The 18,093-nt window shown below is 28.6% G+C and overlaps 2 protein-coding genes across 2 annotated transcripts in view; one reads left to right on the plus strand and one right to left on the minus strand.

The window, feature by feature from the left end:
* Positions 1–6: 6 nt before the first annotated feature.
* Positions 7–1,817, plus strand: LOC111623020 (uncharacterized protein K02A2.6-like). Its single transcript, XM_023365503.1, has one exon. It carries the CDS (start codon positions 292–294, stop codon positions 973–975), a length of 684 nt encoding a protein of 227 aa, XP_023221271.1. The 5' UTR covers positions 7–291; the 3' UTR covers positions 976–1,817.
* Positions 1,818–2,779: 962 nt separating this feature from the next.
* LOC111623004 overlaps positions 2,780–18,093 on the minus strand; it is a 33,946-nt gene continuing 18,632 nt past the window's right edge. The window contains exons 4-9 of the mRNA XM_023365482.1: positions 16,870–17,091; positions 13,208–13,417; positions 7,762–7,845; positions 7,535–7,682; positions 6,804–6,909; positions 2,780–3,075 (exon numbers count right to left, since the gene is read on the minus strand). Coding sequence (XP_023221250.1) covers positions 2,780–3,075; positions 6,804–6,909; positions 7,535–7,682; positions 7,762–7,845; positions 13,208–13,417; positions 16,870–17,091 — 1,066 coding nt within the window. The remainder of the gene's footprint in view (positions 3,076–6,803; positions 6,910–7,534; positions 7,683–7,761; positions 7,846–13,207; positions 13,418–16,869; positions 17,092–18,093) is intronic.

Genomic DNA, 18,093 nt, shown 5'->3' on the forward strand with positions numbered 1-18,093 from the left:
ATTTTATTTAAAGATTCCAGGATTATAATTCCAGAAAAGCTTCAAGGAGAAATATTGAACAGGTTACACGAAGGCCATCTTGGAATAACAAAGTGTCGAGCCCGAGCTCGAGAGTCTGTTTGGTGGCCAGGCTTATCGGCGAACATTGAGAAATTGATTGCGAACTGCTCAATATGCATCCAATACCAAAAGTATCATAAAGAGCCTCTTATCCCAAGCGAATTTCCTGAGAGACCTTGGCAAATTGTAGGGGTAGATCTTCTAAAACTAAAAAGCCATTGGTATCTCATAATGGCTGACTACTTTTCAAGATATTTTGAAGTTGCCAGATTGGAGGAATTGTCGTCGTCGTCAGTAATTAACCACATGAAATCAATTTTCGCAAGACATGGAATTCCAGAGGTTGTACGAAGTGACAATGGCACCCAATTTTCCCAGGTTGTCGACTCTGAATACCGTAAATTTGCAGAAAAGTATAAATTTTCAAGTATAACTTCTAGTCCGAGATACCCTCAAAGCAATGGATTCATTGAATCAATGGTGAAAAATTTCAAAAGTCATTACTTGAAATCTGAGTCGCAGGATCATTATTTGATGCTTCTAGCAATGAGATCTACGCCATTAGAGAATGGCTATAGTCCGGCAGAACTGCTAATGAGCCGAAAATTGAGAACACCGTTGCCATCAAATAATCACCAATTGATACCTCGTTTGGTTGATTTCGCTTCAGTAAGGAGGAAGGAAAAAGGGAAGACAGATAAACAGAAAACCTATTTTGATCGACGCCACGGTGTAAGAACTCTTCCACGGTTGAAGTTAGGACAGCCAGTCTGGGTGTCAGATATGCGAACATATGGAAAGGTGAAGGAGGCTCACCATACTCCACGATCTTACATTATCGAAACTCCAAGAGGCACGTTCCGCAGGAACAGAATACATTTACACCCATTGTGTATTCCCCAGACAGTCTCCTAGGAAGATGAACCGCAGATCGTCGATGAGGAGAAATCGACTGGATCATCCAACCAGAATACTCCCGTGGAAGAAATTCCCAGGACGGAAAATGGAACAGGATCCGGGAATAGGGAACTTTATGAACCAATGCTAGAAATCAAACAAAACTCTCCACCGGGTGAAGAGGACCTTCCTAAAACCCGTAGTGGCAGACCTATACGAGTCCCAAGACGGTATCTGGATTATCAGCCGTAAAAGAGAAGGGGGAGATGTAATATATGTTGATGATTTAGATAAACATTAAATGTAATATAATATATGTCAACAATTTAAAACAAAGGAAATGTAATCGAGAGGTGCCGAGGTGGTGGGACGGAAAGCGAGCGAGAGAGCTCGAGGTAACCAGCTGGATGTAGAAGTGTTTAGTTGTATTAATAAAGAGTTATTTGTACCATATTATCTGGTCAGTTGAGTTGTTTATAATACACCAATATATCAAATGAAGTTATCATGAATTCCATACAGCAGTCTAGCAGTAGATCAGAATATATTGTGTAGTCAATTGTGGATTTACCAATATTGGTTAAGCAGGTATATTCTGCTGGAAAATCAGGTTTAATGCATTCGTTCAATATAAATAGTTTGTATTTGGTTATTAATTCTATTAATCTTTTCCCCATATTGTTAGCTTGCTTATCCTTGGATTTTTGATAATTATGAATTAAATGATTAAAACCCTTATATTTAGGTGCCCATCATTTCACCAATTCTGGAGTTGAAGTCTCCTAGTATGATAATGTACAGGGTTATATGGTACCATGTATCGATCTTTTTGAAGATTTCATTAATTGTAGTTATATCACCAGGCGGCATATAAGTTATCATTATTATCAATAAATTATTATTCTTATTTAATAATTTAGTTTTGTTTATAGAAATAAGAAGTAGGATATAATTAATAGATTTTTTTACTTGGATTATTTTACAGTAGTCTTTTTCTATCAACATGCAAAGACCTCCTCTTGGGCAACCTAGACCTGCTGATTTACTTGCTAAAGTGGTTACTACCATAAATTTATTGAAGTTATATATATAAAATTTGTCAGTTGTAATCCAAGTTTCTGTCATTGCAAAAATGACTGGTTTATATTTGGCCAGCATAAAATTAACAAATGAAGTTTTATGTTTGAGTTCCTGATTCCAGTTTATGAAAGAGATTGGATAGCTATTTTCAAGAATAGAGTGACTTTGCATTTGACTTTGTTTTATAATATATCAGCTATCAGAACTTGTTGAATTAGAAAATGGTAAAAATGAATCTACATAAACCAGACTTTTCTCATTGATATTATATGTAATTTTTTCTTTTCCTGTTATTATTATATTGTTATGTAGTTTAGCTTGTGGATTTATTTTTCGAATTTCATAAAGCGTTGAAAGTAAGTTTTTACGTCTGATTCTTGAATTTTTTGTAAGATCTGGTGATATCTGGATATCTCCCCAATCTTCAAGTTGGTTTTGTTGTTTTTTTCGAATGTAAGTAAAGAAGACAGAATTTTGAAGTTGATTATTACTAAAAGTTATTTTTAAAGTCAATTCAGGTAATTTTGTTAACTGAATTCTCTCTAAAATATCTTCTTGAACCATATTATGAATATTTAATAATAAAACAATAAATTTATAAATTTCTTTCTTAGTAATAGCTCTCAAAATGGGATAATTGTATAATATGATATTATTACGGTTATGCTCAATAGTTATATTGTCCATTTTAAATTGTCTGAAGTTTTTTTCGATCTGCAAGGTGTCAATCTGTTGATATAATTTAGTAAAATTCTTCCATCTTTGTTTGTCTTTCTTTGGTTTCATATAGGTTTTCATGGATTAAATTCAATTCCTCCTTAATATAAGTAATTTGGTTAAATACTTTATCATTAGATACTTTTATAAGATTGGAAATTTTCTTCCGTAAAACTATCGAAGAAGTGTCTAACAGATTATCTGAGTCCTGTACTGAGGTAGATGATAAGAATGGCTCACCTGAATGATCTTGAGTGTGTTGTTGAATTAAATCTTCACTAATACTCTCATTCTCCTCAGAAGTAGCAGGTAGATTTTTATCTGTTTATAAATTATAATCCGTAATTAGCTTGGAACTTGTTACTATGAAGTCGTTTTGCTTGCTCACTGACTTGGTTCTGTTGAGTGGTGGTCTTCCCTGTTTAATTGTAGAATGTTGCATTTCCTTTAAAATTGAAGTTTTCTTGTTAAGGTTAATTATCCAGCTGTTAGTCTTCTTTAACAAACAAAAAAAAAACCTGTTAATCAAATTGGTAATTTTAGAATTATAGTCACAAGTGAAGTGCTTGACAAAAGTCACCAGCAGCACTCGCAATTGAGTTACGTCTCATCAAAATGACATCACAATTTATCCACTCAGCCATCAATGTTCCAAGAAGAGGTGAACTTTCAAACACACAAGTTAAACATTCAACTTTCTGAGGCCCATATTTCAGAAATACTTGAGAAGTGGATCCTATTATTTACACAAGGAGCTATTTGTGTTTAGGGCTATGAGCTTACCAAGTTTTGTTCAAATCACAAACCCAAATGTCTGGCCCTCTCCTTATTAGACTTTGTAGTTAATTTTATGATTATTATATGAATAAACTTAACAAATTTTTATAGTATAACAAAACAGAAGAAAAGAATCATGTATTATTCCATCATTCAAAGTTTGTACATAGCATTTTTTCTCCATAATCACTTTTATTCTAAAATGTCTTATTTAAAAATTTAAGCTTAAAAAATCCACAGAAACTGGTAACAGAAATGATCAATTAAAAAATTAATTTTACACAATTATAAAAATATTAAACCAAAAAGTATATCAAAATCATATAAATATTTTACTTTCTAGATATTTACAAACATTAATATTATTTTTGAATTATTTTAGATTTAACAAATATATGTCAAATTGTATATTGATAGTGAATTGAACAGATTTGACAAGATACAAAAATAATAATNTTAAGTAACTAATATATTATAGAAGCATATTACAGTAGGATTTTGTATACAGGATTGTTATGTGTGGATTCACACTTTCACAGATAACAAATGGTTAGGTTAACCCAGTCATTGAATCTTGAGCATCTCTTGTGAGCCACTCTACTCCCAGAGTTTTCTGTACAAAATCATGTAGTGGTTGAGCAACTCTTGAGTTGCAAACACCTGGCACAAATATTTGATGAGCAATACACATTTTGTTCAATCCACACATTTTAAGATAAAAATAAATTATCAAATTAATTTAAATATATCAAAAATAATATGAATAAGTATTATTATATTTAAGGAACTTTTCATACAAATAATTTTACTTGCAGTGTGGTATAGTAGCAACAGATTATGAATAACTTTTGATGGTGTTTTGCAGGAGCAGAATCATATCAAGCTTATTTGTTATTTTCTACACATCAGGAAAGGCTTCTTTGTAAAAGTTACATCATTCATAAAATTGAAGTGCAAACAGAAGTTGAAAATGTATTGATATTACAGGCCCTCTTTCCATTTCTATGTCACTTTCAATTTTGTTTAATAAATAAATGAAAGTTTGTTTCAATAGGCAGTATCATAACAGTAAACTTATACCATCATATGAAAATCCCTCACATAATAAGGAGCTGTACATTCATCACAATTTCATACTGCTTGACCCTATTGATACTATCTTATCTTTTAATATCCATTTTTACTCTCTTTTTAACTACTAATTTACAACAAAATAAATAAATAATGTATATTTATTGTATACATTCAAAAAGATAGAAAAAAAAACACATATTGCATTTATCTGCTCATGACCAATGAATTTCTTTATACTAGAAAAGCCACTTTCATTTGAAGCTAATGAAAATAGCTGCTCTTCCACCCAGCCACTCTTGTAAGTTTATGAAACATTGTATGCTGAGCCCTATTAACAGCTCACTGATGAGTCATATGATGATCTTATGATACATTTTACATCCTAGTCTCATTAGATTGACTCAAAATTGAGAAACTTTATATCACTGAACCACCATAATAAAATGTTTCTCTGTATATTCAGAAACAGACTAAAATGTCATTCATTACATTTAAAAACAAGTAAAATGTTTTAAACACATGTTAACATTTTTCTGTCAATTGTAAATGGTTCCCCAAGTGTCTAGTCAATCCATCTGGCACTACTTGAGCTGGAGCACAATCTATGCAGAATTTCATTTTATTTAATACCTGCTGACAAACAACTCATACATAAACAAGACCATATTGTAATTGATAAAATAGAAGAAATTAATGTAAATTTCTGTTTTATATATCCTGATATTGTTATTTGTTTGAAGGTCTTAAATTTCTAAAAGGTAATCAAAAAAAAAAAACATATTAAAATTTGCTTTTTAGCTAAATATTGTTCAATTAGACTAAACTGTAAATATATAAATAAACTTTAAATTGGGATAAATATGGTTCTATTTTTGTATTCAACCTTTACTTAATTTAAATATTTCAAATGTTCAGACATTTCATTTTAAAATGGTAATATTATATTCCATTTTATGTTACTGTAAGAATCTGATAATGATATATATAAGATCAAAGTACTCATCTCAAAGTTATATACTAGTTTTTTATCACATGTTAAACGTTGGTTTAATAATCCTGTAATCAAATATTAATAAATGATGTAAATTTTCCAATGAATTTATTAATAATTAGAAAATTTAAGATTTAAACTTGAAAAATTGTTATCATCAGCTATCATTAATATTATCTAACTTATATTTAAGATTTATCCAGATCATTTGAAAGATATTTATATTTGAATAAATCCTAGTTAGACTATATACATTGAATTATGTCCAGTAAATTATGAATTGCTTTTTAAATAACTATAAAATCATTTATTGTATTTAAACAACAATTTAAAATTGCAATTAATAAATTATTTTTGTAATTATTTGAACAACAAACAATAATATACAGTGGAACCTCACTTAATGAGCATCTCACATAATGAGTGTTTCGCATAACGAGCAAATCAAATTTTTAAAAAATGACTCACTTAACGAGCAAAGTTTCGCATAACGAGTGACGAGGAGAGAGGAAGTCCCGGATTGTGTGCATGCTCCATCGTGCTATTATCTGTGATTTTTGTGTTTTTTGCAAATCGAATTCACATTCCAGGTTAGTTCATTCCATGCTAGAAGAAAAGGTGATGATGATTTACGCTCCTTAACAATGTATATTGTATCATTTTCTTTGAATAAACATTATACGTAAAATACCGTATAACGTGCATATAAGACGATCTCGCATATAGGATGAGGTGTGACTTTAAAGATCAAAATAAAGAAAATTAGATTTATTAATACAATTCTAATTTTATTTCATTTAATCACAAATAAATTATCATCAAATGCACGTATTAAGGCAAACAAACATGTTTTCTCAACGCTATCACCTTTTGTCTACTCGGACTCACCCTCTGAAGCTTACAATTCTCTTCTTTTTTACTCTTACTCCACAAAGCATCATCCTCTGATCTATTAAGTGAATTTAAAATGCAGTATTTCTTGAATGACTGCTATCAGCTTTTGAAGATTGCTTTTCCACACACGATACCCACGTAGCATAACCAAAAGATTATAATGCACATAACCGGAAAAAGTTTATTTTTAATGATTCAAAACATGCAAATATTCATTAAAAATGCCAATTTAACAAATATGAAATAACTACATTTATAATCATTGCTAAGTGACCAGCTATTTTCAGATTATCTCTTTAAAAGCGACATTCACCTTGACCTCGATAGACCTCTGCTATAATGGCAGCATGAACTATACACAGTTCATAAAAATTATTGCAAAAATGCAAAGGATCCTTTGCTTGAGCGTATAGGATGACCTAGGTTTTTGATACAGTGAAAAATGAATAAAAACCTCATCTTATATGCTAGTAAATACGGTATTGGAGTATTTTTTTCGGCATGGAACGCATGATCATATTTTAAATTAATTTCTATGGGAAAAATTGTTTTGCATTATGAGTAAGGTTCCGGAACAAATTATGCTTGTTAAGCGAGGTTCCAATGTAATTTCTATTTTTTTCATCTACAATCAATTATATATATTGCGATATATTAACTAAAAAATAATAGTATTAAAAAGAGTATAAGTATGGCATTTAACACACTATTACTAAAACTGTCAAATAGTTCATTAAATATTATGTTATAATGTCTTATTATTGTGATACAACAAATACAATATTTTAAAAAGTACATTTTTTACTACAGAATGTTCATTTTTAGCAAAAGTTTCTACACTATTGTGTAAAAACTTTTGCTAAAAATTAAGATTCTGTTAGTTTTAAAAATTTATTACTTAGTGGTAAAACAAGTTAGTAGTAAAAAAAAAATTAAAATATCTCATAATAAATATCTACATACATTGCTGTTAGTGCTTTTTCCAATATAAGAAAATAAAAGTTTATTAGATTTTTAAAAAATAACAATGTTTTCTTATAGAACTTTATAATTTTTTACATTGAATGCAAAGTTTACCTCATTACATTGTTCTAAATTTAAATATCCTAAATGCTTCATATTTGAAGGCACTTTTAAAAGAGCAGTTCCAGTTATTCGATATAATCCAAGTAAATCTATTCCTCTCAGATTACTACAAAAAAATTATAAAATATCATTTTGAGGTTAAAACATTAATTTCTCTAATAATAACTATTTATTGATATACTTACTGACAATTGGTAACAATGAAATCTAAACCAACATCTGTAATTTTCCAACACCACTGTAAACCTAAATATCTCAATTCTGTACAGCTGTAAAACATTATAAAATGTATAAATTTATAGTAATTTAATATGATTAATTCTAATGAGCTGAGTTTTGAAAAAACAAATCAAAAACTAAGAGTTTTTTTTTTTTTTTTGCATCACTCAATAGAACATTTATTATTAAATCAGATTCAGTAATAAAAATGTTGATTTTTTGTAAAAATCATATTATGACAGTGGGCAAACACAAATAGGCTTCTTGTCCAAATAATAAGACCACTTCTTAAGTGTTTCTGAAATATGGGCCTTTAAAAATTGAGTGTTTAGCTTATGTGCTTAGAAGTTCACCTTTTCTCGGAACGGTGATGGCTAAATGGATAAGATATTAGGCACTGGAGCTGCTTGATGTAGATTCAAGCCATTGCAATTTTAATATATATATATATATATATGTTACCGCTAAAGTTTGAAAGCCGTTAATGTGTACATTACCTAGCTAATCTGCAGATTAACTAGGGTGATCCGTTAAAGTTGCAAAAATTGTTCCATTTCTCAAATTATCTAAGTAACGTGCAGAGTATCTAGGTAATCTGCACATTACCTACTAGGCACTCAGTAAAGTAAAAATAAGATCTTTGCTGGAACAACAGCAACGTTTCTGTACACTTAAATTAACATAATGTTGTTCATCCTGTAAATGTTCGTCCGATGGAGAAATATTTTTAATAAAATTGAAGACAAAACTGTCCAAAAAGGATCACCATTTATTTTTTGTGTTCCAAGACTAACACATTCTCGGCGACTGACCTTTCTTTGTAGGCTGCTTGTCGTGGAAAATTACAGAGAGTCCTTTTAAAAAACACAAAACACATCCAATTAAAATTACAAAAATTTCTGAGAAAGCAACTGGTAACATACAGTTGTCCTGCTTACATCCATCTATACCTTCTTTTGAGGGTTTTGGCTGAAAAATGAGGTAAAAATTGAATAAATACGGGAAAAAAGCATCTCCCTGAAGAACACCACTGGACAAAGATAATGATTGAGAGATACTGTTACCTTGTTTTATCCTGATATTATAATTTGAATATAGTTTTCGAATTACAGAAGTAAAATGGTCACCTGCTCCACAGACTTTCAAGTTGTATATCAATAATGGAACATATATTGAATTGAATGATTTCTGAATGTCAACAAAGGAGGCATAAACTTTTCCATGTTTTTTTAAAAGATGAAGTTGAACTATCATTAATAAAGTGAAGATAGCTGATTCAGTACCTTTGTTTGTGATAAATGCATTTCTGAAATTCAGCTTCTAGTTCCATAGTTTTCATCCATAATTGAAATTTTCTTGCAAGGATTGAAGTAAAACATTTCCATATAGTGGATAACAATGCTATTGGTCTGTAGTTTTCAGGAGAGGATTGATCACCATTTTTATAAATCATCATGAGAGTGGCTGAGTTCCAGGATTCAGGATAGTTATTAGATTTGTACATACTGTTAAATAAATTCAGTAATTTTAGTCTGGAATTGTGCGGTAGCGATTTTAAAAAATCGGTTGGAATGTTATCGTTACCCGGTGTTGTTTTGCTTTTTGTTTTTTTAAAAGCTTCGTTCAATTCTATAATATTAAATTCAGATTTTAATATGTTGTTGTAGACTTCACTACTTATTATTAAAGGTGACTCTATATGAATTTGTGGGAATTTCTGAAAAAATATCATAGTATCATAGTCTATTTTGACAGAACTTCCGGTTGAGTTTAGTTTCAGACAAAATCTCTGCACAACATTCCAAAATAATTTACCATCATTATTATTTTTAATTACGTTTAATTCAATTTTTCGAAAATAGTTTGACTTTTTAGTTTTCAATAAATTGTTGTAAGATCGTTTAGCTTTTTTGTAGTTTTCAAAATTAAAATCAGTAGGATTTTGCCTAAATTTGTTTAATTCCTCTTGTTTTTTCGTTCTCATTCTGTAACAATCAGAGTCAAACCATATTTCTTTAGCTTTATTTTAAAGGTTTCTTTTATTTTTATTAAGGCATATGTAGTTGTTTAAAATTATCATTATTAGCTTGTTTATTTTTACACTATTAGTATCCATTATTTCCGGGATGGTAAGTGTATGATTATCAATCTCTGTTCAATATTTTGACATTTTATATTTTATTTTTAGGCTATTTTTAAATTGATTACTTTTCTTCTTTGAGGTTAATAAAAATTTTGTTATTGTAGGAAAGTGATCCAATATATCAAATGAAGTTATCATGAATTCTGTACAGCAGTTCAGAAGTAGATCAGAACATATTGTGTAGTCAATTGTGGATTTACCAGTATGGGTTAAGCAGGTATATTCTGCTGGAAAATCAGGTTTAATGCATCCATTCAATATAAGTAGTTTGTATTCAGTTATTAATTCTATTAATCTTTTCCCCATATCGTTAGCCTGTTTGACCTTGGATTTTTGGTAATTATGAATTAAATGATTAGAGCACTTATATTTAATGTCCATCATTTCACCAATTCTGGAATTGAAGTCTTCTAGTACAATAATGTACGGGGTTATATGGTACCATATATCGATCTTTTTGAAGATTTCATTAATTGTAGTTATATCACCAGGTGGTACATAAGTTAGCATTATTATCAATAAATTATTATTCTTATTTAATAATTTAGTTTTGTTTATAGAAATAAGAAGTAGGATATAATTAATAGATTTTTTTACTTGGATTATTTTACAGTAGTCTTTTTCTATCAACATGCAAAGACCTCCTCTTGGGCAACCTAGACCTGCTGATTTACTTGCTAAAGTGGTTACTACCATAAATTTATTGAAGTTATATATATAAAATTTGTCAGTTGTAATCCAAGTTTCTGTCATTGCAAAAATGACTGGTTTATATTTGGCCAGCATAAAATTAACAAATGAAGTTTTATGTTTGAGTTCCTGATTCCAGTTTATGAAAGAGATTGGATAGCTATTTTCAAGAATAGAGTGACTTTGCATTTGACTTTGTTTTATAATATATCAGCTATCAGAACTTGTTGAATTAGAAAATGGTAAAAATGAATCTACATAAACCAGACTTTTCTCATTGATATTATATGTAATTTTTTCTTTTCCTGTTATTATTATATTGTTATGTAGTTTAGCTTGTGGATTTATTTTTCGAATTTCATAAAGCGTTGAAAGTAAGTTTTTACGTCTGATTCTTGAATTTTTTGTAAGATCTGGTGATATCTGGATATCTCCCCAATCTTCAAGTTGGTTTTGTTGTTTTTTTCGAATGTAAGTAAAGAAGACAGAATTTTGAAGTTGATTATTACTAAAAGTTATTTTTAAAGTCAATTCAGGTAATTTTGTTAACTGAATTCTCTCTAAAATATCTTCTTGAACCATATTATGAATATTTAATAATAAAACAATAAATTTATAAATTTCTTTCTTAGTAATAGCTCTCAAAATGGGATAATTGTATAATATGATATTATTACGGTTATGCTCAATAGTTATATTGTCCATTTTAAATTGTCTGAAGTTTTTTTCGATCTGCAAGGTGTCAATCTGTTGATATAATTTAGTAAAATTCTTCCATCTTTGTTTGTCTTTCTTTGGTTTCATATAGGTTTTCATGGATTAAATTCAATTCCTCCTTAATATAAGTAATTTGGTTAAATACTTTATCATTAGATACTTTTATAAGATTGGAAATTTTCTTCCGTAAAACTATCGAAGAAGTGTCTAACAGATTATCTGAGTCCTGTACTGAGGTAGATGATAAGAATGGCTCACCTGAATGATCTTGAGTGTGTTGTTGAATTAAATCTTCACTAATACTCTCATTCTCCTCAGAAGTAGCAGGTAGATTTTTATCTGTTTATAAATTATAATCCGTAATTAGCTTGGAACTTGTTACTATGAAGTCGTTTTGCTTGCTCACTGACTTGGTTCTGTTGAGTGGTGGTCTTCCCTGTTTAATTGTAGAATGTTGCATTTCCTTTAAAATTGAAGTTTTCTTGTTAAGGTTAATTATCCAGCTGTTAGTCTTCTTTAACAAACAAAAAAAAAACCTGTTAATCAAATTGGTAATTTTAGAATTATAGTCACAAGTGAAGTGCTTGACAAAAGTCACCAGCAGCACTCGCAATTGAGTTACGTCTCATCAAAATGACATCACAATTTATCCACTCAGCCATCAATGTTCCAAGAAGAGGTGAACTTTCAAACACACAAGTTAAACATTCAACTTTCTGAGGCCCATATTTCAGAAATACTTGAGAAGTGGATCCTATTATTTACACAAGGAGCTATTTGTGTTTAGGGCTATGAGCTTACCAAGTTTTGTTCAAATCACAAACCCAAATGTCTGGCCCTCTCCTTATTAGACTTTGTAGTTAATTTTATGATTATTATATGAATAAACTTAACAAATTTTTATAGTATAACAAAACAGAAGAAAAGAATCATGTATTATTCCATCATTCAAAGTTTGTACATAGCATTTTTTCTCCATAATCACTTTTATTCTAAAATGTCTTATTTAAAAATTTAAGCTTAAAAAATCCACAGAAACTGGTAACAGAAATGATCAATTAAAAAATTAATTTTACACAATTATAAAAATATTAAACCAAAAAGTATATCAAAATCATATAAATATTTTACTTTCTAGATATTTACAAACATTAATATTATTTTTGAATTATTTTAGATTTAACAAATATATGTCAAATTGTATATTGATAGTGAATTGAACAGATTTGACAAGATACAAAAATAATAATATTTTGTTAACCAAAATTTATTTTCTAAACATAAGAAAAAAATAATTTTAAAAATTTTATTGATTTTTCAAAAAACAAAATTTTTCAATAGTTTTTAAAGCTTTACCTTATCTCTATTCACTTCAAGAGAAGACAATTGGAAAAGTTCTTTTATAATCATTGAACTATCATACTCAACAGTGAAAAGCAGTAATTTATCAAAATATTTGTTTAAAAATAAAAAGTATTAAAAGACTACAGTAGACATACAAAAGGCCAGTCTGTTAGTAACAAATGTCTTTATTATTGAGAGAGTATGTTAATTTAAACAGTTTATATAGCAGAAAAATTTCATTCAGTGTAAAATGCATTTAATATGAGTAAGATTGTCTTCAGGAAACTAATACAACATAAAATTTTAAGTATTTAACATTAATATTTTCATTAAAATTGTTATTAAGAAAACATGCAACATAAATATTTGATTAAACTTTATACTACAATATTAGTCTTTTGATGTACCAATTTTAAAGTAAATTATTCTTTTTATAACATATCTGTCCATATTCCAAATTAACAAAGAAAATAAATATAAAATTAAAATAGTCATTAAAGAATTTGAATTTAACTCACCATTCTGTCATACTTTTTATGCCATCATCCTCAATCATAAGACTATCAAATTCTAAGAATGTCAAATACTTTAATTCAGGACCAACAAAAATGTCTTTTAACGCTGGAGCAGTAAGATGTGTCCCTCTTCTCAGTTTCAGATAATGAAGTTTTGAAAGTTTCTTATATAAAAAATAAACACATAATTTAACATCATGTTGAATAAAAATTCTAAATATTAAGAAGTTTAAGTAAGTTATTTCATTTATAAGTAAGTAATAAATTGTTTCATAAACAATAGAATAATTTATCTAGAACTTATAAATATTCCTATATTTAAATGAAATTGCTATTTAATATAAATTACAGTCACTCCTCAATGATCAAGTTCTGTTCCACCAACTAGATTTAATAATATTAAGCAAATTGGTCGTAAAATGAAGAGCTTTATCATTTTATTTATTCTGGATAAAGGAAAAATCTAAAGGCAATTCAATAACTCCACTCAATAACTGTTTTAATTTGCATCTCTTACATATTACAGAACATAAAAATATAATCAGCAAAAATTATAAAAATAATATACCAAAACCATTAAAATTCTTTCATAATAAAAAGACATTCAGATTAATATTTTAATCACTGAATCCTTCAAATGAGACATACAACAAAAATACAAAATTATAACAAAATATATAATCTTAGAGACTAAATACTTCTTGTAGTGAATACTGACCAATTTCAGAAACTAGACTAAGATTAAGAAAAGAGATTCCCCTTGCTAGAGAGCTGGTCATAAGTCTGAGTGTTTGTTAAACATTAGATTGTTAACTGAAGAGTGGCTATAGTATAATATATTTTTTAAATTACTGGAAAAATTAATGCTACATAGACTGTTGGCTTCATAAAATAACTGTCTTATCTAATCTAAATTGCAATAAATTGTTAACTATTGTTCAAAATTTGTTCTTTCAAAGAGAAATTAGTTTTTGATATATTTAAACAACTTAATAAAAATATTTAATTTTAATACATTTTTAACTCTCAACTTTAACATTTAATATCATTCAGTTTGACTGTTCATTTTCACTCCAGAGTAAAAACAGAACTTGTATTCTACTTTTGACACAAATTTTAATATATTACTGAAGAAATTTAAAGAATATTTGGCATGTTCATATTGTTAAAGTATATTATCTACATAACTATTATTCTTTTGTTTAAAAATAAAACTGCATTACAATTAAAATAATCATAATTATCTACAATAATTAATAATTTCAAAATTTGTATATAATTAAATGAAATGCAGTTTTAATAAAATACAAATATTCATTTTGTTAATAAAAATATCAGTAATAGTTCACATTATATAGAAAAAAAATATTTAGAAATAATGTAACTATGTTGTTTAACAAAAAACATTGTTTTTGTAGGAAGTCATCCAAAAATTCTTAAAGCAACCAATGTTGACAGAATGGAGAGAAAGAAGAATGGATAAAAAAAATGACAGATATAAAAACTGTTGTAAACAAAATCAGTAGAATTTGTAAAGATGAAAGGTTAATTATTGAATGAATGATCATATTGAATTTTTATGAATCAATGAATTTTTATATTTATATATGATGGCCAAATGAAAGTACAGTATTTGCAAAAAGTTATGCAAAGAATTAAGACACTAAGTCAAACTTACAGTGCTAATAGAAATGATCTTCACATCTCAGCAAGAGAATAGTCAATAACCATAGGTAACTTATTAACAAAGGACTAATGACAATATTGTTTGATATTTCTTTGGTTCAGTCATTGACTATTTTTAATTTAAAATAAATTATTTGCAGTGATCCTTATTATTTTTTTTTATCAAATTTTTAATTGCAAATACTTTCAAAGACAGTATACATACACCCAACTAATGTCAAAAAATAATTTCTGGTTGAAAGAATTATTTTTCTTTGATATAATTTACTTCAAAATTATAATAGAGTGCATTAAAATGAATCTTAAATTCCTGCTTGAGCCTTTGATTTTATTAGAAAATATTAATAATGATATAATTTTCAATGTTTTAATAAATAATTCTTTATTTAATTAACAAAAGTAAACAAATCGTACAGAAATGGAGTTTTGACTTCTCAGTTTAAAAAGTATTTTTAATGAGTTTTATATGTAATTAATTTATAAAATTACTAGCTGTTACCCACGACTTCACATGTGCAGATTTTGCAAGCAAACCCCATTTACATTCAATATTTCAACAACCATAGTAATTGTTATTTAACACCTACTGCTGACAATCAAACAAACTGTTTTTAATTTGATAAATTTTCTGGAACGTTTACAATCGTTCTATAAATCAAACCAATATGCAAAAAGAAATTCAAATTTAAAACAGTTCAAACATTTGGTTAAAAAATCAAAATATATAAAAAGATTTATAACAATGTCTGAAATGTTATCAATTAGATACACCTAAGTACTCAATGAAGACTAAATATAGTTGAAAACAAAAAAATTGCATCTAAAATAGTACAGTAGAAGCCATTCTTCCAGTTAAGACTTAATGCTCTCCCTCTCCCCCATGGAGGAATTTCAAAAAATCTCTTCTTAGTGTGCATTTTCATGATGTACCCTAACTGTGTACCAAATTTCACCTCTAGGTTCTGGAAGTTTCTAGAAAAAACTGGAACATTCTCATTGAAGCGTCACATATTTTTGAAGTCAACCACTTTCAAACCCCATATCTCCCACACCCTTATAGCTATAGAGACACAACCACCATAGTGCACAATGGGAGATTTGGGGCTACTACCACACACAAATACCATTCATGTGAGATGTGTAGTTTGGCTGCCATGTCCATTTTTATATACAGTGGTACCTCAGGATACAAACGCCCCAGCATACGAAATTTTCAGGATACGACATGAAATTCGAACATATTTTTGCTCCACGATACGAACAAAAACTCACCATATGACGTTACATTAGTTTGCAGCCCCATTTTTTATTCACTTCTGTTCAGTGGTCTCAGTCGGTGTGTTTGCTTCGTCATGGAAGGATCTCGCTAAAGTAAATCTTGAGGTATTATCAGAAAGTGACTGATTTTATTGAAAAGAAACATCCCGAAAAGATTCACACTGGCCGTATTGCTGCTCAGAGTAATGACATTTACCTAAGTCATTTTAGAAACATTTTAAAAAGTAGGCAAAGCCAAACCTCTTTGGATAGATATTTTACCAAGCGACTTCTATCCAGTGAAAGTGCTGGTGGAAGTGAAGGAAAGAAAGNAATTTCTGAGAAAGCAACTGGTAACATACAGTTGTCCTGCTTACATCCATCTATACCTTCTTTTGAGGGTTTTGGCTGAAAAATGAGGTAAAAATTGAATAAATACGGGAAAAAAGCATCTCCCTGAAGAACACCACTGGACAAAGATAATGATTGAGAGATACTGTTACCTTGTTTTATCCTGATATTATAATTTGAATATAGTTTTCGAATTACAGAAGTAAAATGGTCACCTGCTCCACAGACTTTCAAGTTGTATATCAATAATGGAACATATATTGAATTGAATGATTTCTGAATGTCAACAAAGGAGGCATAAACTTTTCCATGTTTTTTTAAAAGATGAAGTTGAACTATCATTAATAAAGTGAAGATAGCTGATTCAGTACCTTTGTTTGTGATAAATGCATTTCTGAAATTCAGCTTCTAGTTCCATAGTTTTCATCCATAATTGAAATTTTCTTGCAAGGATTGAAGTAAAACATTTCCATATAGTGGATAACAATGCTATTGGTCTGTAGTTTTCAGGAGAGGATTGATCACCATTTTTATAAATCATCATGAGAGTGGCTGAGTTCCAGGATTCAGGATAGTTATTAGATTTGTACATACTGTTAAATAAATTCAGTAATTTTAGTCTGGAATTGTGCGGTAGCGATTTTAAAAAATCGGTTGGAATGTTATCGTTACCCGGTGTTGTTTTGCTTTTTGTTTTTTTAAAAGCTTCGTTCAATTCTATAATATTAAATTCAGATTTTAATATGTTGTTGTAGACTTCACTACTTATTATTAAAGGTGACTCTATATGAATTTGTGGGAATTTCTGAAAAAATATCATAGTATCATAGTCTATTTTGACAGAACTTCCGGTTGAGTTTAGTTTCAGACAAAATCTCTGCACAACATTCCAAAATAATTTACCATCATTATTATTTTTAATTACGTTTAATTCAATTTTTCGAAAATAGTTTGACTTTTTAGTTTTCAATAAATTGTTGTAAGATCGTTTAGCTTTTTTGTAGTTTTCAAAATTAAAATCAGTAGGATTTTGCCTAAATTTGTTTAATTCCTCTTGTTTTTTCGTTCTCATTCTGTAACAATCAGAGTCAAACCATATTTCTTTAGCTTTATTTTAAAGGTTTCTTTTATTTTTATTAAGGCATATGTAGTTGTTTAAAATTATCATTATTAGCTTGTTTATTTTTACACTATTAGTATCCATTATTTCCGGGATGGTAAGTGTATGATTATCAATCTCTGTTCAATATTTTGACATTTTATATTTTATTTTTAGGCTATTTTTAAATTGATTACTTTTCTTCTTTGAGGTTAATAAAAATTTTGTTATTGTAGGAAAGTGATCCAATATATCAAATGAAGTTATCATGAATTCTGTACAGCAGTTCAGAAGTAGATCAGAACATATTGTGTAGTCAATTGTGGATTTACCAGTATGGGTTAAGCAGGTATATTCTGCTGGAAAATCAGGTTTAATGCATCCATTCAATATAAGTAGTTTGTATTCAGTTATTAATTCTATTAATCTTTTCCCCATATCGTTAGCCTGTTTGACCTTGGATTTTTGGTAATTATGAATTAAATGATTAGAGCAC

Source organism: Centruroides sculpturatus, unplaced genomic scaffold (assembly GCF_000671375.1).
Source record: "Centruroides sculpturatus isolate CEXI.00-Female unplaced genomic scaffold, Cexi_2.0 scaffold343, whole genome shotgun sequence".
Lineage (NCBI taxonomy): Eukaryota > Metazoa > Arthropoda > Arachnida > Scorpiones > Buthidae > Centruroides > Centruroides sculpturatus.

Bases quoted from the DNA above. Each gene is read 5' to 3' on its own strand.
- LOC111623020 (XM_023365503.1), top strand. From the start codon at position 292: ATGGCTGACTACTTTTCAAGATATTTTGAAGTTGCCAGATTGGAGGAA.